At 37.0% G+C, this 26,012-nt stretch overlaps 1 protein-coding gene across 1 annotated transcript; it reads left to right on the forward strand.

Moving 5' to 3' along the window:
* Positions 1-3,215: 3,215 nt before the first annotated feature.
* Positions 3,216-8,098, forward strand: LOC141004160 (butyrophilin subfamily 3 member A3-like). Its single transcript, XM_073475662.1, has 6 exons — positions 3,216-3,257; positions 4,308-4,429; positions 4,927-5,268; positions 5,487-5,780; positions 5,870-5,995; positions 6,179-8,098. Exons 2-6 carry the CDS (start codon positions 4,324-4,326, stop codon positions 6,745-6,747), a joined length of 1,437 nt encoding a protein of 478 aa, XP_073331763.1. The 5' UTR covers positions 3,216-3,257; positions 4,308-4,323; the 3' UTR covers positions 6,748-8,098.
* Positions 8,099-26,012: the final 17,914 nt, after the last annotated feature.

Below are 26,012 nucleotides of genomic sequence, written 5' to 3' on the forward strand. Positions count from 1 at the left end.
AAAGAAGAACGAACTTGAGCACCACAGAGACAAACTGATGCCACAGATAGAGGAGGTGGAAACAGGGAGGACAGAGAATGAGAAGAAACTTCAGTCAGTTTTTATGCACATGAATAAAAGTAATCTATTAGAAATGAAACTGCAACTGGACAACAAAAAGACTGAATATGAGAAATGTTTACAGAGAATCGAGGGAAGAATAGAAACAACTGAGGATTTTATTACAAAAATAACACAAAGGATGAAGAAAGTAGAAAAGCAGGTTAAAGAAATGAGCAAACAACCTGAAGACACAAAGGGCCAAATAAATTAGATTTAACTTCAGTCAGAGAGCAAAGAGGAGACAACTGAGACACAACCCAACCTGCACGTCTCTGACAGTCCAGCAGGAGACAGCAGCTCACATGTAGAGTCAAGATAAACTGTTACAGAGCAGATAAATTATAAGAATAACATTCAACAGAGGTGGTTTTTAATTGAATATTTTTTATGATAAAACATTTCTCCTTTTTCCAAACGTCTAGACTTTTCTTCACATAATACACTCTGTGCAACTGGACAACAAAATGACTGAATATGAGAAATCTTTACAGAGAAAACAAGAAACAGAAACACAGAAACCAGATTAGAGAAATTATCAAACAACTAGAGGAGACAAAGAGACGAGTTTCAACTCAGATCAGTCAGAGAGAGAAAAGACAGAGATCATTATTGTCATTATAATCACCCTAAGAGAGTTAATCACGACTCTGCTGGAACTGAGAGTACATTATTTCATTTCATTCCACAGTGCTTTTAATTTGAAACATAATCTGACATTGCCACAAGGATCAGTGTATTTCTATAACAGTCCAGCAGGGGGCACTCAGTCCGCCCAGCCAGGCCCTTTTCACCCACCACCATGTAACCCAAAACTGCCCCCTCAGTCGAAAACTGACCAACAACGACGTACAGAGACACAACGTTTTAAATGCAACACTTTGTGATATTATAACACTGGATTTTCATTTAGGATTCTGACTTTTCTTTACTGAATACGATCTGTGTAATGTTAAATATCTGCTTTCTCTGTGTGTGAACAAGTAATTATGTTGTGCTGTAGTTACATACTGACATTGTTTTTTACTTTGTATTCTCATTATGTTGTTAACCATCCCTCTTGTTTCCTTAATCAAGTCAGAAAGATTATTGGGAGGGTTTCTGTTGTTGTTTTGTCAGTCACTTGTAAAGCACTTTGATCTCAGATCTCAGTTCTCAGATTCAGTGCTCCATTCGCATGGAACATTTTACAACATACATTTAAACTTGACACATTTATACCTATAGGTCAGTTTAAGACTTTGATTTGAACTATTCAGCATTTGAATGCAACTGTTTTTATCTCCCTGCTGTCCTGTATGGTTGTCTGCCATTTATCTTTTACGCACCTCAGTTTTATTTGTGTTTTGTCATGTTCGTTTGCTGCAGCTTATTATTATTTTCAAGCACTTTATTCCGTTTTATTTGTATTCTGTCATATTGCTTCTGATCTGTTACCATTTTTATGGACCCATTCTGTTTATTTGCTCTGTGATTATGTTTGTTGTTTCTGTTTGTTATCACATTTTTGCACTTATTCTGCTTTTTTATTTGTGCTCTCGACATCAGGGAAAATGATTTTGAGGGTTAAATAAAGGTTGAATGAATGAATTTAAAGCAGAAACTGTTCCCTTTGTCACAAACTGCTCTTCACATTTGAAGGTGACACAATACAGAATAGAGAATAAAGTGTGCAGCAGGACTCCCTGCCACCGTTTCTTCCCTCAGCACAGACACGTGAGTCATTGTGTTTGTTTTAACTTCTGCTTACACACCTTCAAAATAAACACTGACTCTTTACTGTGTGTCTCTGGTTGACCAGTGTCTCCAGCCCTTGTGAGCTTGGTCGTAGCAATTCTCACAGCTCAGCTCACAAACAACATATTTCTTCATCGTTCTGTGGTTGTTTGTCCCCGGTGTGCTGCAGTCATCTGATGTCCAGCAGGCTACAGCATTTAAAGGAGAGTGTAATGAGCCAACAAGCACCAGCTGTGACAATCAACTCACCTGGCCCTGCTCTCATCAGCCACCTCCACACCTCTCGCTCCTGCAGCTGAACGCTTATGTTCACCCGACTCAAAGAAATACATAAATATATTAAATTATTACAAAGTTCTTCCAACTACAATGATCAAATAATGGTATCATATCTACATATCCTGTGGAAATCCACCTCCATCACAAATAACATCAAATCAATATGATATCTTAATGAATTTTATATCAGTTTTAATATATTTGATAAGGAACTTATTAGCATCACCCTGATTCACTGTTGAATTTTGGGTTATTGCAGAAAATAAGTAAAAGCTGCTGTAACTTCAGTGAGGAAGGATCACAGTGTTACATACATGTTTACCTCAACATACAAGTTTTCCGCACATAGCGTTGTTATGATGTAATGAGTTTTGTTTGTAGTCAGCGCCTACGTTACATCTGACAAACTGTTACACACCTGAGATTTGTGTTTAGTACAGTGACGTTGCACTCAGAAACTGTGACGGGCCCCAAATCACACAAAACGTCAATTCATACAGGACATAATGTTGCTTTAATATAAAACTTTGAGACCAGGGTATCTGAAGTGCAAAGATGCAAACTTATTTCCAGGTTTCAGGGCTCATTCCTGCAGCACTCTATAGGGTCAGTTTGTGTTTCCTCCGGTTCTTGTTTCTCTTAATTTCTGGTCGTGTCAGTGACTGGATCATTTGTGTTGAGTAGCACTGAAGTTTGTATTGTAGATTGTCTCATCCTTCCCCCTTTTGCTCTGTCTCTCTGTACTCAAACACCTCCTGCTTCACAAACACAACGCACACTGTAGCTCCTGCAGCAGGGCTGGCACACAGGGCACAGCTGTTAACCACATCCTGGAGTACAGGACGTGTGCTGTTATATTAACTACAGGACAAATATTTGTTTTACATGTATGTATACATGTATACAGTATAATTTAATACAAAGTCCTGCTAAGGCTCAAAAACTGAAAACAAAATTAGCTTTCATCCTAAGTTTTTTAATTAAATCATGTACATGTAATACTAGCATGAATAACATATGTTTTAGAGTGTAAACACACAACTATCAGGCTGCATGTGGGTCAGCTGATAAGAAACAGGACGTGTTGATGTTCAGTTTGCTTTTCTCCCCGAGATGACGTGACGCTTCGAGCTATGAGACAGGTACGTGCCTCAGGAATGCTTAAAATAGATTAAATCCAGTGGGAATCTTTGTGACATTTACATGTTCTACAACAAAGTGTGAAAAGCTAGAACAGCTGGTGGCTATGGTACAAACTTTTGACTTAAGATTTTGATCAGGGTTGGTTTGGCTTCAGTTGCCCGCTCCCTCATTAAGAATTTATAGCATTAGAGGATTTTTCTTTCAGAATATAGATGGTGTAAATTCAAACACAATACAGTTATTTCAATCTTGGAAATTATTCTGCCAACATACACAGCTAAAAGTCACTCTTTATTTGGTGAATTGTTTAATGGTTTCTAAAGCACATGCATTATGCTCTTAAATAATCCACCTTTCAGACAGTTTAGACATTTAGGCACAGCAGCTTTACTCCTGTCGACAGGCTGATAGGATTCGTCAGAATCTGATTTTAGTTAATGTTCTGTGTTTTTCTACAAGTCCAAAAAGTCACACACTCCAGGTTCATATCAGAACTCAACTTCAAAAATAGTTATTTCAAAACGTTAAATTCTGTTTCCTCTGTCCTGTCAAGTTTAAAACTACAGCTTTTTGTTTTGTTGCTTAAATGTACCACTCTTTTTGCTGTAATGGCATCACTGCATGCATGGTAATATTTAAAATATTTAAAGCAGCCACTCTTATTGAAGTTTTTTTTTTAAATTTTATTTATTTTTGATCTATCAATTTAATTGTGCGGTAACAAACAAGGTGTTGCCACTCCAGGAGAAAGACATATCGTGCATATAGAACACAATACAGACAAAACAAACAGACGAACAAAATTATAAAAAGAAAGTAAACAAAGAACTTGTATCCTGTATCGTCGTCATATATGATTGACATGAACACATTTGAACATATGAGTCATTTGCAGAATTGTAAAAAGCAAACATCTTCTGGAAACTGGGCTAAACATAAACTACTGAACATGATCGAGTTACATTATTGGTTGGGACGCCACATTTCGAGACATCTGTATCTGCTATGATTTTACATGAAAATAAATCTTTACAACTGATTTGTTTCAGTTTTCAGTTCTCCACGATGCCTCGCCTGAAGGAAGGACCCTCCTTTAAACCTCTGCTCAGTTCCTTCAGCGCTGTGGTTTTCCACACTGTTGTCTTCCTTCATCTAACACAGCACTGTGCAGGTAACCTACACATGAACATGACATATTTATTAAAGGACTATTAGGTGAATATGCTCTCTTCGCAGTTTGATTGATGAGAGGATTAATACTACTCTACCATTTGTAATCATGAAACTAAAGTTGTAAAAGGTTGTTACTGAATGTGTCAGCAAAATGTTCAGTGGGAACACGTTTGTTTTTCTGAAATATCCACTGTGTGTGATTAATGTTTTTATTGTTTTATCATTAGCTTTATTAATAATTCATCAACACTACAAACCAAGCTTGTAGCACCCACATTCACCTTCACCCATTTGAATAAAAAAAAATGCAAAGGCTCGGACAGTTCAACGTAATTATTAGCAAATGTAATCATAAACTAACTTAAAAGATTGCTAAGTGGTGCTGTCATACCTAACTGTCCAAGACAGCAGACGTGCTCACCTATACGCTACTCAGATCGGGTTGTGACAGTGCTCCCTACAACAAGATGTAAAACCCAAACTGCTTTTCCTCAGGTCAGTCCCAGGTGGTTGGTCCATCTCAGCCAATAGTTGTAACAGCTGGTGATGACATCATTTTACCATGTCAGATTGAACCTGCTGTGGATGCCTCAGACATGACTGTAGAGTGGACGAGGCCCGATCTCAACCCCAGATTTGTGCATGTGTGGCGTGACGGAGTGGAACTGGAGAGTAAAAAACATCCGTCCTACAACGGAAGAACATCGGTGTCCGTCAACAAGCTGAGGTGTGGAGACATTTCACTGAAACTGTCCAAAGCGAGACTCTCTGATAGTGGCAAATACAGATGCTTCATTCCCACACTGGGCAGAGAATCTACAGTTCAGCTTGTTGTCGGTGAGTAAATATGCTGTATTTTGATACACACTACACAGTTTGTTCTGATTGTAAACTTTTTACATGCAAATAATCTGAATTTTGTGTGCATTTCAACTGGAGAGCTAGGTTTGTAAATTCATTCTGACAAGGACAAACAAAGAAAAACCTCCATGTAGGGTTTCATATTGTAAGTTTTATTGAAGCCACTGTTTTATGTTCCTCCTCTCTCTCATTAGGTGTTGTTTCATCCATCGTCATCAGCTTGGAGAGGACTGGAAAAGATGAAGTCAGCAGTGGACTGGTTCTTCAGTGTAACTCTACAGGCTGGTATCCAGAACCTGAGGTGTTCTGGCTGGACGCTGAGGGAAACCTCCTCTCTGCTGGACCTACAGAGACAGTCAGAGGTCCTGATGACCTCTATACTGTCAGCAGCAGAGTGACTGTGGAGAAGAGACACAGCAACAGCTTCACCTGTAGAGTCCAACAGAACCACATCAACCAGACCAGAGAGACACTCATACATGTTCCAGGTAGGAAATGGTTTGCTTTGTAAATTTCACACTTTTTCAGTTTGTATCAACTGAAAAATGTCATGTTGTTCTTTTGTTTCTCATTTCAGAGGATGTATTCATGGAGCCATCTTCTTCTTCTGCTGTAGGACTTCATATCATCTTGTCTGTTGTTTGCGTCCTGCTTTGTTCTGCACTTGTCTTTGCTGTTTGGAAACTGAGAAGAAACAAAAGCCGTAAGTTACACATCTGATTTAATTGATTGTTAATGTCAAATGCTTCATTGACTGCTGTAGCAGAGGTCTGTTTGAGTTCTACCATCATTTCTCTGTTGTGTTTCTGTATCTTGTTCAAGTCACAGTCTCGTGGTTTAAATCAGGTTTAAAGTTCAACAGTGTCTTTCCTCTGTTTGTGTACAGAAAACAAGAAGCACCACGACAAAGGAACTGAAGAAGGAACAGAAGAAACAGAGCTGCTTGTCAATGGACAGAAGAAAATGGAGCATCTGGATGATGAAAAGACGAACATGACTGATCTGATTTCAGAATTGACAGAAAAGAAGAACGAACTTGAGCACCACAGAGACAAACTGATGTCACAGATAGAGGGGGTGGAAACAGGGAGGACAGAGAATGAGAAGAAACTTCAGTCAGTTTTAATGCTCATGGATAAAAAGAACTTATTAGAGATCAAACTGCAACTGGACAACAAAAAGAAAGAATATGAGAAATCTTTACAGAGAATCAAGGGAAGAATAGAGACAACAGAGGATATTATTACAATAATAACAGAAAGGGCGAAGAAAGTAGAAAAGCAGGTTAAGGAAATGAGCAAACAACCTGACGACACAAAGGGCCAAAGAGATGAAATTCAACACTTAGTCAGAGAGCAAAGAGGAGATTTGTTCACAGCAACTGAGACACAACCCAACCTGCACGTCTCTGACAGTCCAGCAGGAGACAGCAGCTCACATGTAGAGTCAAGATAAACTGTCTGGCTGTCGGTGCCTCAATTATATGCCAGAACTGGATCATCACACCTAAAGACCCCCCTCATGGATCATTACTCACTTCTGTTTTACAATCTTCTTCTTGGGACTTTTTTAAAAACAGAATCTCCTTAATTTTGTGCTGATTATCTTGTGTGGCCTGTCCTCTTCTAGGTCACCACGGCGGACTGGAGCTCGTGTGGCTTGGACACCATTTGGCGGCGCCTGTTTTATATAATTCACTTGCATCAGATGTTCTGTCAATGAAATCTGTGAACTGTGATTTTGGTTGTTCTGTTCTGTACATGCAACATCTACAGCATGTCTGTCCGTCCTGAGAGAGGGATCCCTCCACTGCGGCTCTTCCTGAGGGTTTTTTTTTTGTTTATTTCCTGTTAAATCTAATCTGCTGGAAATATAACAGAAAAAGAAGAATTTATTTTTGAGAATATTCAGTTCATTCATTCATTTTCGTCCTCTGTCGATATTTCACGTCCATGTTTATTGAGCTAAAGTTTGTCCTCTGGAGTAGGAACAGACGAGTTATCCTCAAACCTCACACCTACACTGTAGCAAGTAATGTTCGCTAACCGTCGCTCTCCCATCAGATCATCCATGAGTCTGTCGGGGTCAGAAACACTTTTGCCATTTTGACTGTTGTTCTTGTAGCGTCAGTAGACTGCCTTCAAACTTCTCCAGCGGTTCCTGATTTGGTTCGGTGGATTCAGGCTTCCTTCATCTTTTCAAACACTTGATTGATCAACTCATTGTTTTGACAATCGAGGTGTTCAATAATCTTTAACTCCTTTAACCCCTCGATTCCACCAGATACGTGTCCGGTTCGGTCCGGCTCCTCTCCGTCACGGCTCTGCCTACAGCAGTTTGGTGGTGCTGCGCCGTGCTGTCTTCAGTTCACGTGTAGCCTCCTCTGCTGTAAACGACCCAAACAGGAGCTGTATCTCCTCTTTGGCCTTTAAAGGGGCATTCTGTAGTTTTGGAGAAGACATTCAAATATTTACAATATTAATTAGGTAATAACACAAACTTTGTTCCATGAATGAATAAACAAGCTGTTCTCAGAGGAAAATAAGGTCCCAGAACACCGTTTGAAGCTAGAAAGGTGGCAGGGTCCGCCACATATAAACAAAGTAAAACAGTATAAATTGTGTTGTCCTTTAATGTCAGTTTGTTCATTATTTATTATTATTATTTAGTTTGTTTTGGCATTAAAAAACAGTCAGTTAAGACTTTTCTATTCTGATTAACATTTCTTCCCCAAAACTACAGAGTGCTCCTTTAATACAATGAGACTGAATGTGTTTAAACTCAATTAAACTGTGATGTACAACTAAAACAAGTTGTTTCCTTATTCTCTTTCTCTGCCTCCCTTTATATGTCAACCATCTTATTCATACTGTAGATGTAGTGAACATTGTGTGAAGTTCAACTCTGCCCCCTGCTGCAAATGAACAGGAAGGAGAAACTGTGAATCAAAAGAAAACAGAAAGAAAAGGAGAAGCTGACTGATTGCTTTCTATATAAAATCACAGTCAGAGGGAAAAGAAAATCTCTCCCTTTTATTATGAGCTCATCTCTTTTAATTTAAATGCAAACACGTCTTATATTAATAGAACATGGTACTACCTGGTATCAGATGTAAATAGAGGAAACACTGATTCTTACTGTTAAACTATACTGAATATCTGAAAGGTGAATAACTTTAGACTTGTACCAGCATGTTAAAAACATTAAAATAACTATATTAATAGTAATAATAGTTATTAACGTGCTCCTCAGAGGATTTTGTATGTTCAACCAGACATACCACAAATGGCCAGTGGGTGGCAGTGGGGCACCACATATGGATGTAGTTTTCCTGATGTGATCCCATCAAACAGAATCTCTATGAGAAAGATAGTTTCAGTATGAATTTGCTTTATAAACATATTTTTGGATACAGTGTAGCACAACAAGGCACCTCAAACTGCTCCACAGGGCCAGAGAATGACATTAAAGGACATTACAAATACATTTAAAACAGGTGGGAAGACATCAAGAAACAAAACATCAGAACAAGTTAAACGATAGGAAAATAAGATACAATAGAAAAAGTTTAAAAGAGACTAAAAGACTAAATGCAGCAGCAAACAGAAAGGTCTTCAGCCTCGATTTAAAAGAGTTGGAGCAGACAGGCAGTGCTCTGGAAGTTTGTACAAGATGTGTGCTGCATAATAACTGAACGCTGCTTCTCCATGTTTAGTTTTGACTCTTGGGACTTATAACTTATAACTCCCTGATTTCCGCCTGACCAGATGTGACATCACGCCTCTCCAGACTCTGTCCCTGTGGCTCATTGCACTTGCACCTCTCGTAGATATTTCTAAACATACAGGTCAAACCATCTTTTGCGTCATGCAAACAGGAAGAGGAGGTTTCGACCTACATTAGGTCTTAGTTGTGTGTCAGTCTGACGCTGTGACAGTCAGCAGCAGAACATCATGGACGTTCCATCTCTCTGCATCAGGCTTTGTGAGTACTTTTCTCAGTCAATACTTGTCAATGTCTACGCACTGCATGTATTGTTAGTTTTATTTTGGCTCCATTAGCTTCCACAAATTGGGCACTAGTCTATCTGCGATCCACACACACTGACAAATAACATTAAAAACAAATAGTTGACACACTTAATTTGTAATTCATCCCACGACAAAAACAAATGTATTCTAGTTTTTCAGCAAAGAATATTAAAATAAAACGCTCTCTTCGTTTGTCGCTCCAGTGACGGATGTGTCGGTGCTGCTCGTTGTACAGCTGCACCTCAGTTGCTTTGCTCAGACAGCTGGTAAGTTGACTTATTTAATTAGCTGCCAGGCTAAAATCCCCAACAGTTTGTGTGATATTCCTGATAAGTGTCTTAGCTGCCGTGCGTTTGGTTTATACCTTAATGTGTTTTAATACTTTTAACGCTTTTTAACTCGTCTTTTGAGAATAGGACAACATATCTTCATCTGATTGTCTTTCTGTGTTTTTGTCTCAGATGCAGCTTTTCCCCGTATTTCTCCAAACAGACTGCAATTTTTTGAATATGAGACTTTCACTGTAAACTGTGAAGAGTTCACTGGTTTGACTGAATGGAGAGTGATGAGGAATCTCCAAACTCCAATAACTCCAGCAGTTTCTGACACCTGGAACTCATCAGCCCCGTCCTGCAGCATCGATCCTTCCTTTAAACGTCATAGTGGAGAGTACTGGTGTGAAGATGCAGAGGGAAGAACGAGTGGTGCTCTCAACATCACTGTCTCTGGTATGTTTAGCAAATAGTAAATCAAGAGAGTCTGATTTATTTGAGGCAGAGACACAGTAAGCTCAACTTCACATTTTGGAAAAGAGCTACAGCTTTGACTACATTTAGTTCTTCCCTGCTAACTTTCTTCTGCAGCCATGTGGAAGATACGACCATGAAATGAGACAGCCTACCAAAATAACTGACATGAAATCCAACCGATCATCCAAGCGCCGGATTGTTGATCAGATAATTAATCCGCATTGCTACCCGCCCTTAAACTGCATGTCAAACAACAGAACTGGCCAATATATGAGTCAGGGCTGAACAATTTTCAGACTAACTTTCCCTTAAAGGCCGGTATAAGGAGAAAAATACACTGACGGAGCAGGAGAAAGATACACATTCATAACTCAGACATTATTTTTAATCTTAATCCTATGAATTTCCTGTTGACTTCGTAAAAAAGCCACTTCTGAGTTACAACGTTGAGTAACAATATAGTCATTAACAGGCCACTGGTATTCAAGAAAGGTCTCGGACATTTTCCCCCATGATGGACAAATAGAGAAGTTATTAATTTTACCTGCTACATTAAGTAGTGTAATTTATGCATTTAACATGAATGGATCTTTTATTCCTAATCCGGGTGACGTTCTTAAACTCTCTTGTTAAGACTTTTATTTGGAATAGTACATGGCTGATGTTTCCATATGTGGAAATAATGTTCTTATCACATTGTTCAGCTGGTTCTGTGATCCTGGACCTTCCAGCCCGTCCTGTGGTGCAGGGACATGATGTGGTTCTTCACTGTTGGAAGGAAAAATCTGAGTCAGAAGACATTGCAGATTTCTACAAAGATGGTTTCCATCTTGGTACTCGGTATAAAGGCGAGGCGATGACCATCCAAAATGTTTCCAAGTCTGATGAAGGACTCTACAGGTGCAAAATCTCTGGAGCTGGAGAATCACCAGAGAGCCGGCTGGCTGTTCTCCAGAGGACTGAAGGTGATTTGTTTTGTTGCAGCCGCGTTGCCGTTTCAAAAGTGTCACAATTATTCCAATAATATTCCAATCAGATTACATCTACGTAAAATGAGTTTCAGCTCATATTCAGTGAGGTAGAGGTGTATAGTAGCATCTATTCAAGAAACTAGCCTGTTTTAGCAAGCTCTCGTGTCTAACCTCAAAAATATAGAAATATCTATACATATCGATTTTAAATATTTGAAACGACTGTCAGTATTCATTTTTTGTGGTGTTGATACACAAGTTAATAGTTCAAGCTGTGTTTGAATAGTGTAGATTTTACTGGGATACAGACTAAGAAGGGGATTTACTTTTAGTTGTACCCTTTAATATGTTATTAAAGTGTAATGATCATGTGATGCAAGAGACCAGTGAGTCCAAGTGACTTACATCAGGGTCAGACAGACTCCTGAGTCTGGAGACTTGTTTCATTTATCTTTTAATAAAAATCAAAAATTTTAATCCCTCAACACTGTTTCAACTTTTGCCTGCGCTGTCGAGTTAGTATTAATTGCTGGATCTTGACAACACAACTGTCTAAACGTAATTTGCCCATAATCAGGTCATGAAAGGGAACATTTTCAAAATGAAAAGTTTCAACGTATCTGTATGATATTATGCTAATATATATATTTAACATATCAATGCTTTGTAGGTACATACAAAGTCAAAATGTATTCTGGCGACTGGGTTTTTTCTTTTCATGTGTGAGCATGTGTGATTGTTTTTCCAGGTTCAAGATGATGAAAACATGTTTAATGTCTCGTTTCCTACAGAGACTCGTCCTCCCCTCAGTCGGGCCCTTAATGTCCTCTCTCTGCTGTGGACTGTTGTTCTGGTGGCTCCGTTGCTGTTGGTGATGGGATTTCTTCTCTGTTGGAAACGCACAGGTAAAGTCTCGTTTCCTTCTAGAAATTAAATTTATATTGTACTGATTTGTTTTCTCAATGAACCTTGACAAAGGCCAGAGCTCATCAAAGTCAGTAGGATGAATACTGACTTTGTTATCCTCAGATAAGTTTGCAGTCTAATAATTCATTTTGGAAACCTTTAAAAATATTTGGCAAAATTTCATCAACATCAGCAAAAGCAAGTTTTCGGAGCAACATGTTTTGTCTTCAGTAATATAGAGTAAAATACTACTTTTACTAAGTATCTCTACACATTATTGCAATGTGTTACATTTTATACCCATCAGACCTGATGAAATATTCTCAGATATGTCTGCAGAACACTGTTTCCTTCAAAGTACTGGTTCTGGTGATAATTTAACTGTCTCTGTAACAAACTACAGACTGAAACATAAGGCTCCTCAGTAGCTTTAATCTAATTGTCTACAGTACATGTTATCAGGTTTGTATGGAAGAGTTTTAGGGTCAGGGGTCAGAAAAAACAGATGAGAGGAGGAAGTTTCTTTCAAGTATGCACTTTAAGAAAAAAGTCGAACTGTAGAGAATAAAGTCGACATTTAAAGATTAAAAATCGACCTTTTGAGACGACCTTCAAACAGCTCATATGACCGCCTCAACAAAATGCCTTGTGTAGATGAACTGGTGAAACTGTTCTTCACAATCGGCGTCAGTAACAAAGACACAACTTCTCTTTTAGCTCATAAACACAGTGTAGTCATCAGTATGAGTCAGTCACTCCCCTAACTGAAGTTGATGGACCAGAAGAGTTTACTTTATTCAGGACATTGACTTTATTCACAAAATTGTATTTCAACTTTATTCTCGACATTTACTTTTTGCCTAATGAAAAAAAAAACCTCCTCCTCTCTTTTTTTTCTCCCCCCCTCTTTGGCCATAATACTCTTCTGTAGGTTTGACAGTCACTATGAGATGGAATGTTTTAAAAAATCCATTTTACATGAACACACCAAACAGTCCGACGTTGGGAGTAAATTATTTCCCCAAACAGAGCCAGACGTCTCCAGAGCCGGAACTAAGTCACGTTTACCAGACAGGACTGTCTATTCTTCAGTCTACTATAGGTAAGGCTGAGGCTGAGCCAATTGTCTTTGGCATTCCTGTTTTGAATTACTGTGGATTGACCTGATGATCTAAACTCTGAAGCTCTTTCCATTTTCCCTTTGAGATAAAATCTCTTATTGTGTATTTCCTGTGTGTTACAGGCCACTGACACCTGACTGAAGTACAGAAGAGATGGTCTGTTTAAAGTTTGCTCCCTTGCTAACTTTTAGCTGATGATTTTATGCTAGCTCAGTATTTTTGTATTTCTTATATATATATTTTATTAAATCTGTGAAAATATTTTAAAATGTAAATGTAAAAACATGTTGTTTGGCCAATTTTAAATTCACTGCAAAGCACGTTTGATTTTCTTGCCATTATATTTTCTATCATGAAGTGACTAGTGATGTAAATTACAAACTTTTTAATTCTCTTCTTGATCAATAAAATCAAACAGTAACAGCTGTGCGTTCACTGAAAGTACGCAAGTACTGTTGGTTACATTGTTACTGTTTGTCTCTGAGTGAAGAGACTCTCCACTTTAAGGTCACTTTGTGTCGATCAAGGGAAGTCAGAGTGATGACGCACACCTGTGTCTTATCTACCTGTGCATGTCACTACATATCATAGAGAATTAATTATAATCTAACACAGTGAGACGTGATCTGTATATCTCAAAACAATTTAACTGCACTCGTTTTGTGATTTCCTCTCATAATACAGCACAAATGAGGGTTTAGTCAGGAATAACCATGAATGAAAAGAGAAAATCAAACTTTCTGCTTACTTTTTTGTGTCACTGCAGCTCATTGTTCATAAAGCTCATACAGAGTTGACCACAGCAGGAGAATCACTTTAGTCAAGACTTTAAGAGATAAGATAATTTCCACATCAACGTTGGTTTCATTAATACTACTAATATCTTTAAAAAGTCAAAAATTAAAGCCTAGTTTTAAACCATGGCAGATGAAGAAGATACAACAAGATGACATAACAATATATTAATCTGGTGACAGTGACAGTCTCCTCTTTACTCTACATCAGCCAAGTGTAAAAACATTTTATGACTTTTTTGATTGAAATTCTGGTGAAAATAAAAACAGGCAGATGAAAACAGACTTAATGGCAGTTGACCTGAATTACCAACATACAGCATGCAAGCTGTTTACAGCATTTGAGAAGGGTCGTATGGTTCATCTCTAGTTCAGTCTTTATCTGGGGTCTTTGGCTTGGTCACGTCAACATGTGCATTTTGAGCATCAGTGGTTTATTGAAGCGTGACAGTTAAACCACATCGTTCTATCTGTTCTGTCTGTTCACATGTCTGAAGATGCTGTTTATGAGAACTGAACTGCTGCAGCTCTTAAATACACTCACTGTGGTCAGCAACCAACATGATGTGGTTGCAGCAGTTCGACCTGAAGCAGACACACCGAGCTCCGAGAAACTTTTATCTTGAGTTTCCATCAACGTACTGAAACAGTGACATCGTCACAGCTCGCTGATTCTCCCCTTGGGGCTCGGTCACAGGAGCATTTACTACATCTACTAAACCACATACTGTTTTGAGGTTTTGGGGGTACTGAGAGCTCAAAAATCTTACTGCAGTGGGTAAGAAGCCTTTGCAGAACCTGGATCCTCTGCTGCATATGGACTGGCACCCTCTACCTCCCCAGTCTGGATGTCATCACTATGATAGTTTTGTGACCTTGTTGTGGAATGTGACTTTGCTGAGCTGTGTCCGCTACATCATCTACCATGCAGCTGGTGAAAAACACACAAAAGTCAAGTTAAGCTCCTTATTAGAAGTTGTTCATAAACTTAAATCATTTGGAATATCCTGCTATTTGGATATCGACTGTTGTGTCATACACTGAGCTGAGAGTACCATGGGATTTACTGCCCCTGATGGGAAAAAGCACAAAAGCAACCATTCAATCAGAATCATTATTGATAGTAATGTATAAAAAATTGATTACATGGTAAAGGTAAAGAATTGCACAGAGTATTGTTCATGCAATGAAACTCTACCAGACAGGAAAACAAGAACAAGCCTTGTTAGATAACAGCTGACTTGAGGACTTTGCTCCTGAAGTTTACTGCTTCCTGCCAAGCTTACTCTCAGGTGACTTATTGTCGTGCATGAAAGGTAAGCTTTCAATTCTTTTTTTTCTTTATTAGTGTAAAGTTTTAAATGCAAAACATCAACATTTCTCTTTTGTGATTTGTTGTATTAAAAAAATAGAAAAATGGTCGAAGAAGAAGAAGAAGAATGTTTTAATATTTAATGGTATGTGTGTAAGTGATACAAAAACAGACAGAACTTCGACATAACAAGGAACCATTAGGTTATCACTGATTAGCTGTTGCTTGTATATTGACGGTGTATGGCCACATCAGCACAATCTTACAATTTGCTAGTTGCAGTTTTGATTCACATACACTGTATAGAAAAAAAAAACTGTATAGTACTTCAACCAGGAGTCACCAAAGTAAAATCTCGATATCAGTTGTTGTTTTGCGTTTAAACTGATGAGTTAAATAGGTTTGGCTTGATCCGCTTTTTTCATCAGTTTGACATTTCTGCTCATATCGCTCCTCATCAGGTGAAATATCAACCGAAAAGGATAAATCCAGTTATACTCCCGTCACCTCTGTTCCCATGGCTAGCCTAATCCTTGGTGGTTTGGTTATTGGTGGCACTGCTGTGTGGAAATATTACCGTAAGCTACAGCTTGTTGATGGTATCATTAATAGCATGTTTCAGTTTAAAGCACCAACCCAGTGTAACTCTTGATAATATTAAATCACATTTTATTTAGTTTTATGTTGTGTGTAATGGAAAAAAACTGAACACTACATCATGATTTTTACTTTCACAGTTCATTCAAAGCATACAGTATCTGAAATGTCTCACTTTGATGAACACATTAGTTAATTAGGCCAGGGTATATCTTTAAGTGTTACAAAAACAGACATAACTAACACAGCAAGGCACCATTAGGTTATCACTGATTATCTGTTTCTTGTAGTTTGACGGTGTACTGCCACATCAGCAAAATCTTACAATCTGCCAGCTGCAGCTTTTGATTCACACACACTCAACCTGCACTACATGCATAAACAAACTGTACAGTCAGATCCATGGTGACCATTAGATGACTGGTGAATTTATTTTGTTGTTTTTTTTAAACTTCAACCAGGAGTCACCAAGTAAAATCTCAATATCAGTTGTTGTTTAGCGTTTAACTGATGAGTTAAATAAGTCTAATATGATCTGCTTTTTTAACAGTTTGACATTTCTGCTCATATCTCTCCTCATTAGGTGATGTGTCAACTGAATTGGATAAATCCAGTTATACTCCTGTCACCTGTGTTCCCATGGCTGTGGGTTGTGGCTTGGCTGTCCTAATCCTTGGTGGTTTGGTATCCTGTGCTGTTCTGTGGAAATATAAACGTAAGCTTCAGCTTGTTGATGGTTACATTTATAGCATGTTTCAGTGTAAAGCACCAACCTAGTGTTAAGCCTGATAGTATTAATAACATTTCATTTAGTTTTATGTTGTGTGTCGTGGAAAAGATTGAAGACTACATCATGCTTTTTACTTTCATAGTTCATTCAAAGGATACAGTATCTGAAATGTGTTACTTTGATAAAAAAACAATTCAGAGAATTCTCATCTCATCTCATCTTTACTTTAATCTTTAATCTTAAATTTACTGAAATTTTGTTTGCTGTCTCATAACACCTTTTTGGTGTGTTTGTGTTCTTCAATGTCATGTCTTTTCTTCACAAAAGGTGATTTGCAGAGGAAAGAACGAAGGATGGAGAAAGAAAGAGACGACACCATTGCTGCACTGCAGGAACAGAGGAAAGAACTGAAGAAACAGAGGGAAGAACACGAGAAACAGAGGGAAGAACACAAGAAACAGAGGGAAGAACTGGAGAAACAGAGGGAAGAACACAAGAAACAGAGGGAAGAACTGGAGAAACAGAGACGCCGACTTGGGGAACAACTTGAGGAAAATGAGAGAGAGAGAGAAGAGAATAAGCAGAAGCTTTGGTCAGTGGAGAGGGAAATAACAGAGAGAGAAAATATGTTTGACAGAGAGGAATTATTAAAAGAAAAGGAAAACCTATTACAGGTTCAGTGGAAACTGGATGAGACAAAGAAAATTTTGGAGAAACATACTTGACAGAGAGAAATTGCTGGAGCCCATAGAGAATCTGTTGACTAGAATTAACAGACAGAGTGAATCTGTTTATATTATCCAAACAGATGCAAATGTCAACGCAATCAGAGCAAATAGTCACCAAAAGACCAACATGTGAAAAAATATAGCATCACACACATTTCATTGGTGTCTGGATTAATGTCAAACTACAGATGAATTAATTCGTGTTTGCCAGGACTGTTGACAAAAAACACATATGAAGTGAAATTTGAAATTTTAACAAACAGGGTACAGTGTTTTATGGGGATTCATAATAACCAGGTGCAGCGTAATGACGCCAAGGACAACATTTATGATGGTGTAATAAGAACCACTAGATTTAATGAATTGAGTGCACAGAATTTCAAAACATGTACGAAATTTATGATGGGATTTAGAATATCTTTCAACATATCTATAAAAAGTGTCAAATATATGGGTTCACTGCTCTGTGATGTGTTTATCATGTGTTCGTAATGTCACGGTTTTTGTTCAAAATTAGCTGATTGTTGTAGACATGTAAAAAATCAAATTAAAATTGAATTGAATTTTGTTGGTGTTTTTTTCTGAACAATTTTCTACTGTTGTATTCTATAAACATTAATCCCAATTTACCAAAACTGTTCTTTGTTCTCCGTCAAGGAGGCAACTGCAATGCTTAAGAAAACCTTTTTTTTAAACTAAATGACTGAAGTTTAAAACAAAACTTACAGTGCTTTCCAGGAGGAAAAATGCTGAGGAGAGGAATAAGTACAAGTGTACATGTCACAATGAAGTTATCTATACTGTAAAGAAAAAAAATAAAATACAAAATAAAACAAGTTTGTTTTAAGATGAAATTTGGAGAGTTTTTTTTCTTTTCTTTTTTGAGATGCCTTTCAAGATTCCACTGGGAACAACCTTGACTTCGAGGTGACACAGATCCCTGAGGAGGAGTAACATTTTAAAATGAATCCTTAAAGTGACAGGGAGCCAACAGAGAGAAGTTAAAACTAGAGTAATGTGTGATCAATAGTTTGCTTTGTTAAAAGTCTTCATATACAGTTTGTCAAAGCTACGGCAGGCAGATGGTAAAATCATTAAGTGAACACACCTTACCTGATCACAGATAAAGAGGATCAGAGTACGAGTTCTCTTATTTGAGGACTTTGATCGGGCAAATGACTGCATGCTTCTCTGACAGGAGGCGACTTTGACACAAACTGCAGGTATGTAAGCTTTTCAATAATTCAGTTATATGAAACTGCTTATTCTATATAAGTTGTCCAACATACAGCACTGCTAAAAAGAAATCATTGTCATGCCTGGATTTTAGCATAAATGTTTTGTTCTAAGCGCCATATGAAGTGACTTTGAAAGCCATGTTTGCTTATTCTGTGTCATCCAGTCCTACCTCGTGTGTCATCATCATGCGTTTTTTCTACCTGTTGGCGCATGTCTTCACCTTTGCCACGTTGAAATGTAAGTAACAGCTCTTGATGGTCATGCTAATATGACGATATTCATTAAAAAAATGTAGTCCTACAGAACTGTTTGTAGAAAGAAATCTGGTTGTATTGTTCTGTTTCTTATTGGAATTAAAGGTGAAAGTCTTACTTGATACTTTATTTTTATTCTTGGCCATATCATGATTCACTGCTTTTAGTTTTACTAATAATGCTGCTGTGCTTTTGTGATTCCAACAAGATGAGAAAATGGACCAGGACATGATTGAGTCACAGGACAAAGAGAAAGAATCAGAAAAAGCACTTACTACTGTGAGAGAACAGATGAACGACATTGAGAAGTTGACAGTGCCACTCCAACCACAATTTCAAAAGGTAAGACTGAATGTTGCGCAAACTAGGCAGAAACTGAAACAGGGAATGAAAATATAACTTTGCAATGTACATTTTGGACATTTTCAATATGAATGTGCCTTATTATATTTTAAAACCTAACTGCAGTTCATTTCAGGATGAGAGACAGGTGCATATGAATTTAATTCTTCTTGGATAAAAAGCTGCATAAAGACAGAAAACTGGTCAAACAGCTTTATCTTTGAATAAACATGAAGGCTTGAATCCCACTGAGGACCTTTGTTGGATGTCATGTTTCTTGCCATCTCACAACTGTCAAGGCTTCTATAAAGGTGTTGTGCAAAAACATAATTGGAATAGTCATTAATGTTTTCTTGAGAATACAAGCCAACATATGATACAATGCGTCTGCTCAAAGTGTAAATATTGAAGAATTTTCTCTTATTCTCCTGTTACTTGTGTAATTTCAACCATCTGTCTGATGGCTGTTAATGAGGAATAACACCTGCTTAGGAAAAATGTACATTTCCTATGTTATTTATAAAATTGTTCATCTTACACATCGCTGCTGCAAACATCTTGTAGGACTGATAAACTCACTCAAGTCAATGTACTTTGCATCATGACAATAATTGTAGTTTTTGTGCATATGTCCTATCATATTTGTCCTTGTAGTGAATATAACATAATAACGTCAATAAGAGCATGAGTTGGTAAGTTATTCTGGAAGCATTTTTGTTATATATGTAGTAAATCTCTTAACATACTGAGAGCACTCGATAAATCAAACGCTCTGAGTAATAAAAGAAAAAAAATCTGTGGCTGTTGTCACTCCAGCAGCAACAAAATTGATCAGTCGCCAGCCCAGCAGCACAAAGCACACACCTACAGAATCAGGGAATACCTGTTATGCTTAGTAGCCTTTTGAGACTGAGATAGGTTTGTGAAGACTATTTTGCTTGTGTTTATGTGATTGCAGCAAAGAACAGTTATTAAATTATGTATTTATTATAGCAGTTAACACATATTTCCCAGCTGACCAGCGACAGCTACAGGGTGTCGGTGTGGTCAAGCAGTGCACATTTATGTGTTTTGGAGGAGGGGCTCAGAAGTAGGCCTGAAGGGAGGGGGAATATTTTTGGTTGGATATTTCAAACTTTGGCACTGCTCTAGATGGTTTCTTCAATCTTACAAACAGTTTTATTGAAAAGAAAATTTGCTAATTGTTTTGTTTTTTTCTTTCTGGGAATTACAGCTGGATTATTTAATTTTTCAGAATTCCACAAAGCAAAGATGCCATTTAACACAACAGAAAAAATAAAAGAAACAGACAGAGAAAGATGATAATATACAGCTACTAAACACTGAGAGATTGCTGAAGCCAATAGAGATATCACTTTTATCAAATATTTTTTCTGCCTTTTTTTCTTTTCAAGGAATTACAGCTTGTTTTTTTTTTTCCATTTTACAGACTGACACAACGCAGAACCAGGACAAACTGTTCTTTAAACCTGCTTTCACTGCCCTTAACCTTGACACAGCGTTCTTCCTTCTACTAATACACACTTGTGGAGGTAACTCAAACACTTTGGTTTTACAGTTTATTATGTTTAATGTTGTTATTTAGAAACCTCCTGTATTAATATATAATATGTAATCCATGTTTTAGGTCAACTTCAAAGATTTATAGATAACAAGGGCGATTTTTGCAGTTGTGAAGCTCCGTCCATAGCATCATTTTGGCGTCATCATTTTGTATTGTGGTTTCCAGAAAGTGTAATTTTATGACGACTACCTTAAAATCAAAGCGTATTTCTCTGTAACAGATGACACTGTTCATCATGGAAAAAGTGTTAGTGAATTTTTATTTGTCTCTTTTATTTCAGCTGATTTGGTTCAATCCATTTCCACAGTGTCTCAACACATGTGGTCAGTTGGTGGCTTGGTTGAATTGGCTTTTAGTTTTGCTCTTGCTGTTTATGCCAAGTATAAATGGAAACGTAAGTCCCACTACTGTCACTTTCAGTCATATGCAGCATGATTCATTTATAGTAAAAAACAATGAATACTATCCCAGGTTCCATCATTTTCAATACCATGGACGACATTATTGAACGTAAAATGCCACGGAAACATTGTTTAAACTGATATTTCAGTAATAAATACGTTTTGTCTCATTTTGAAATGTAAACGTAAGCTACAGCTTGTTGATGGTTACATTAATAGCATGTTTCAGTGTAAAGCACCAACCCAGTGTTAAGCACTAAGATAATATTAATAACATTTTATTTAGTTTTATGTTGTGTGTAGTGGAAAAAAACTGAACAATACATCATACTTTTTACTTTCATAGTTCATTCAAAGCATACAGTATCTGAAATGTCTCACTTTCATAAAATTTTTTTTTTTTTTTTAAATCCATTAGAGAAGGAAATGTTTAATTTACTGTAATGTTTGCAGTCTAATAAAACCTTTTTGGTGTGTTTCTGTGTTCATTAATGTCATGTCTTTTCTTCACAAAAGGTGAGAAAGCTGATTTGCAAAGGGAAAATGCATTTCTTCAAAATCAATCACAAAAGATGGAGAAAGAAAGAGACAACACCATTACTGCACTGCAGGAACAGAGGGAAGAACTGGAAAAACAGAGGGAAGAACTGGGGGAACAGAGGGAAGAACACAAGAAACAGAGGGAAGAACTGGGGGAACAGAGGGAAGAACACGAGAAACAGAGGGAAGAACTGAAGAAACAGAGGGAAGAACTGGAGAAACAGAGGGAAGAACTGAAGAAACAGAGGGAAGAACTGGAGAAACAGAGACGCCGACTTAGGGAGCAACTTGAGGAAAACGAGAGAGAGAGAGAAAAGAACAAGCAGAAGCTTCGGTCAGTGGAGAAGAAAATAACAGAGAGAGGAGAGATGTTCGACAAACCGGAGGAATTATTAAGAGAAAAGGAAAACCTGTTACAGGCTCAGTGGAACTTTGATGAGACAAAGAAATTTTTGGAGAAACAGATACTTGACAGGGAGAAATTGCTGGATACCACAGAGATTCTGTTACCTAGAATTAACAGACAGAGTGATGCTTGAATCTGTTTGTATTATCCAAACAGATGCAAATGTCAACGCAATCAGAGCAAATAGTCACCAAAAGACCAACATGTGAAAAAATATAGCATCACACACATTTCATTGGTGTCTGGATTAATGTCAAACTACAGATGAATTAATTCATGCTTGCTGGGACTGTTGACAAAAAAAAAAAAAAAAACATGAAGTGTAATTTGAAATTTTATGAAACAGGGTACAGTGTTTTATGGGGATTCATAATAACCAGGTGCAGCTAAATGACAGCAAGGACAACATTTATGATGGTGTAATAAGAATCACTAGATTTAATGAATTGAGTGCACAGAATTTCAAAATATTTACAAGATTTATGAATGAAATTTAGAATATCTTTCAACATATCTATGAAAGGTGTCAAATAAATGGGTGCACTGCTCTGTGATGTGTTTATCATGTGTTCATAATGTCACTTTTTTTGCTCAAAATTAGCTTATTGTTGTAGACATGTTAAAAATTAAAGACTACGCAGAAACTGAAACAGGGAAAGACAATATAACTTTGCAATGTACATTTTGCAGATTTTCAATATGAATGTGCCTTATTATATTTTAAAACTTAACTGCAGTTCATTTCAGGATGAGAGACAGGTGCATATGAATGTAATTCTTCTTGGATAAAAAGCTGCATAAAGAAAGAAAACTGGTCAAGCAGCTTTATCTTTGAATAAACATGAAGGCTTGAATCCCACTGAGGACCTTTGTTGGATGTCGTGTTTCTTGCCATCTCGCAACTGTCAAGGCTTTTATAAAGGTGTTGTGCAAGAACATAATTGGAATAGTCATTTATGTTATCTTGAGTATATACTAGCCAACATATGATACAATGCGTGTGCTCAAAGTGTAAATATTGAAGAATTTTCTCTTAATCTCCTCTGATATTTCTGTAATTTCAAATGTCTTTCCTTTCCGCTATAGCGACAGTTAATGAGGAATAACACCTGCTGAGGAAAGGTGTACATTTCCTATGTTATTTATAACATTTTTAATCTTACACACCACTGCTGCAAACATCTTGTATGAATGACAAACTCACTCCAGTCAAAGTACTTTTCGCATCATGAAATTAATTTTAGTTTTTGTGCACATTTCCTATCATAATTGTGTTCCGTAGAGTGAATATAACATAATAACGTCAATAAGCGTTGAGTTGGTAAGTTATTCTGGAAGCATTTTTTAGTAAATCTCTTAACATACTGAAAGCACTCAATAAATCAAACGCTCTGAGTAATTAAATCAAAAATCTGTGGCTGTTGTAGGCCTCTAATAAGCACATCCAAACAGCCTCTTTACCCATTGTCCAGCAGCTAACTCAGTAGCACAAAGCAAATAACACCTGAGCCAAAGAACAGAGTCACTCCAGCAGCAACATAATTAAAGCCCAGCAGCACAAAGCTATTTTCACAGTTATTTTCACTAACACTTATACATCCTGATGACATTTAAATAGTTGTACTTATACCTGCTACTTTTGTAAGGATATCTGAATCAAGAAAAAAAGAACATATATCATACTTAATCAGAATATACAATATCATCTATTTCAGTAATTGATTTAACTGGAAACAACTTTTGCTAAATACTTTCTTTAATGTCATTTGGATGCTACTTTAAAGTTATTTGAGTTTAGATACATTGATGTTCAGACTACCTGTTAACACTGAACTGATCCTGGTTTCATTCTGGAATATCTGTCAGGTTAGCATTTTATATATTTTTTGAAAACATATCTTTAGACATCTTGAATTCCTCTGTTCTGTTCACAGAAGAAAATCGTCTCTTCCAATATGTTTGAATGATGGTTAGACTGCTTTGTGTTGTTGGACATTCTGATGAGGTTCATGGAAATGACACACATTCATGTTCCAGGTCGAAATGATTTTGGAAAAAAGTTTCAGCTTCAAACCACCCTGCTGGTTGGTGGGTGGCACACAAACCATATGTTTTCTGTCAAACATGAAGTTTTATAGAAATGTTTCTTTCTCATATTATTTCAGAAGATGTCTTCATAGCCCCATCAAGTTGTACTCCTTGTATTGTCATGAGCGTGTTGCTTGGTTTCACAGTTCTCGCAGTTGTCCTTTGGGTCTGGAAATGGAGACAAAGCAAAATTGGTTAGACAAAAAAAATATTTCCCCTTCTATCTCTCACACTTATGGTTATGATAAACAGAAGAAATTATCATCACAAAACAGTATAAAAGTTCATGATGTCTCTCAAAACACAATAAATAGTGTTGAAGTCAAAGTTGCCTTACAAACCTCAAAGAAACCATAAACTGTTGACCTATTCCAATATGTTTGCGAGCCTTGGGTTTGTTTACAATCTGAATGATGGTCTGACTGCTTTGTGTTGTTGGACATTCTGATGAGGTTCATGGAAATGACAAACATTCATGTTCCAGGTCGAAATGATTTTGGAAAAAAGTTTCAGCTTCAAACCACCCTGCTGGTTGGTGGGTGGCACACAAACCATATGTTTTCTGTCAAACATGAAGTTTTATAGAAATGTTTCTTTCTCATATTATTTCAGAAGATGTCTTCATAGCCCCATCAAGTTGTACTCCTTGTATTGTCATTAGCGTGTTACTTGGTTTCATGTTTGTTCTTGCTGTTGTCCTCTGGGTCTGGAAATGGAGACAAAGCAAAATTGGTGAGACAAAAATATAATTTCAATTTTTTAGTAATGATTTTTTCTCTCTCACAATTATGGTTATGATAAACAGAAGAGACGATCATCACAAACAGTATAAAAGTTCATAATGTTTCTCAAAACTATTGGTTATATTATTTAAAATGTACTTTTAAAGTGTATCTTGTGGACAAAAAATTCAATACTGCCCCATGAAATGTTTCTACATATAAAATATTTCTGTCTTACATAGTTTCACAACTGCTTCTGTTTCTACACAGAGAAAAAAATACATCACAGGAATAAAAATGAAGAGAAACTATTGAGGCAGAAAGAGCAACTCACCGTCCAAAAGCAGAAGGTAGAGAAGCTGTGTCCAGCTGCTGATCAAATTCATCATTTAAAAATATGTTACTTTGCGATATGACGCAGCGTCCTCCTTCTGTCCGTCGCCACTCTGTGGTGTCACTCAAAGTCACGTCCACAACGATATCTGATCATTTACACGTCACAAATAACAACCTTTTAACACGTAAGAGTCTGAATCTGCAAAGTAACTAGTTACTACAGTTATCAGATAAATGTAGAGGAAGGGAAGTATGAAGCAGCAGAAAATGTAAATACTTGCATAACTTTGACAGGGAGAGTTTTATTTTTACTCCGAATGTACATTGATTCCAAATATTGGTTGTCAGTCTTCTTGATTATTAATATTCAGTATCAGTATTAGTCGATCGCTAATAACAAAGTATCTAAGCCAGGCGTGCAGAGAGGCTTGATTAGTTCACACTGTCGGGAAACAAATTACCTCAGAATTACCAAGTAGACTACTAATTAATAGTCTACTTTAGCATTTAACAATATATACTGGACAGATAAATTATAGATCCAACTATGAAATTACAGCAGATATATAGAGCCGATAATAAGAAGCTAAACTGCTTTCACTGACTGAACAATAGCAGCATTTATAAAGTAGCAGTAGTAATACAGCAGTGACTGGCTGCACCTTTAAAGTGATTTGTGATCCACCAATAAACATCATAAAGTTGTTGTATATTTCTCAGTTTGTATTATTACCTCATTAATTTTGAAAATATGAAAATGCTAAGTTTGAATTATTTCTCCAAAACCACACACTGCCCCTTTAATGAGGAAATACAAACTTAGAAATATTTATTTTTTGCACCTTTAAAATATGATCAGCATGAGTAA

Source organism: Pagrus major, chromosome 10 (assembly GCF_040436345.1).
Source record: "Pagrus major chromosome 10, Pma_NU_1.0".
NCBI lineage: Eukaryota > Metazoa > Chordata > Actinopteri > Spariformes > Sparidae > Pagrus > Pagrus major.

Bases quoted from the DNA above. Each gene is read 5' to 3' on its own strand.
- LOC141004160 (XM_073475662.1), top strand. From the start codon at position 4,324: ATGCCTCGCCTGAAGGAAGGACCCTCCTTTAAACCTCTGCTCAGTTCC. The intron at 5,781-5,869 runs GTAGGAAATGGT...TTCTCATTTCAG, and splicing joins GACACTCATACATGTTCCAG to AGGATGTATTCATGGAGCCA. The intron at 5,996-6,178 runs GTAAGTTACACA...GTTTGTGTACAG, and splicing joins ACTGAGAAGAAACAAAAGCC to AAAACAAGAAGCACCACGAC.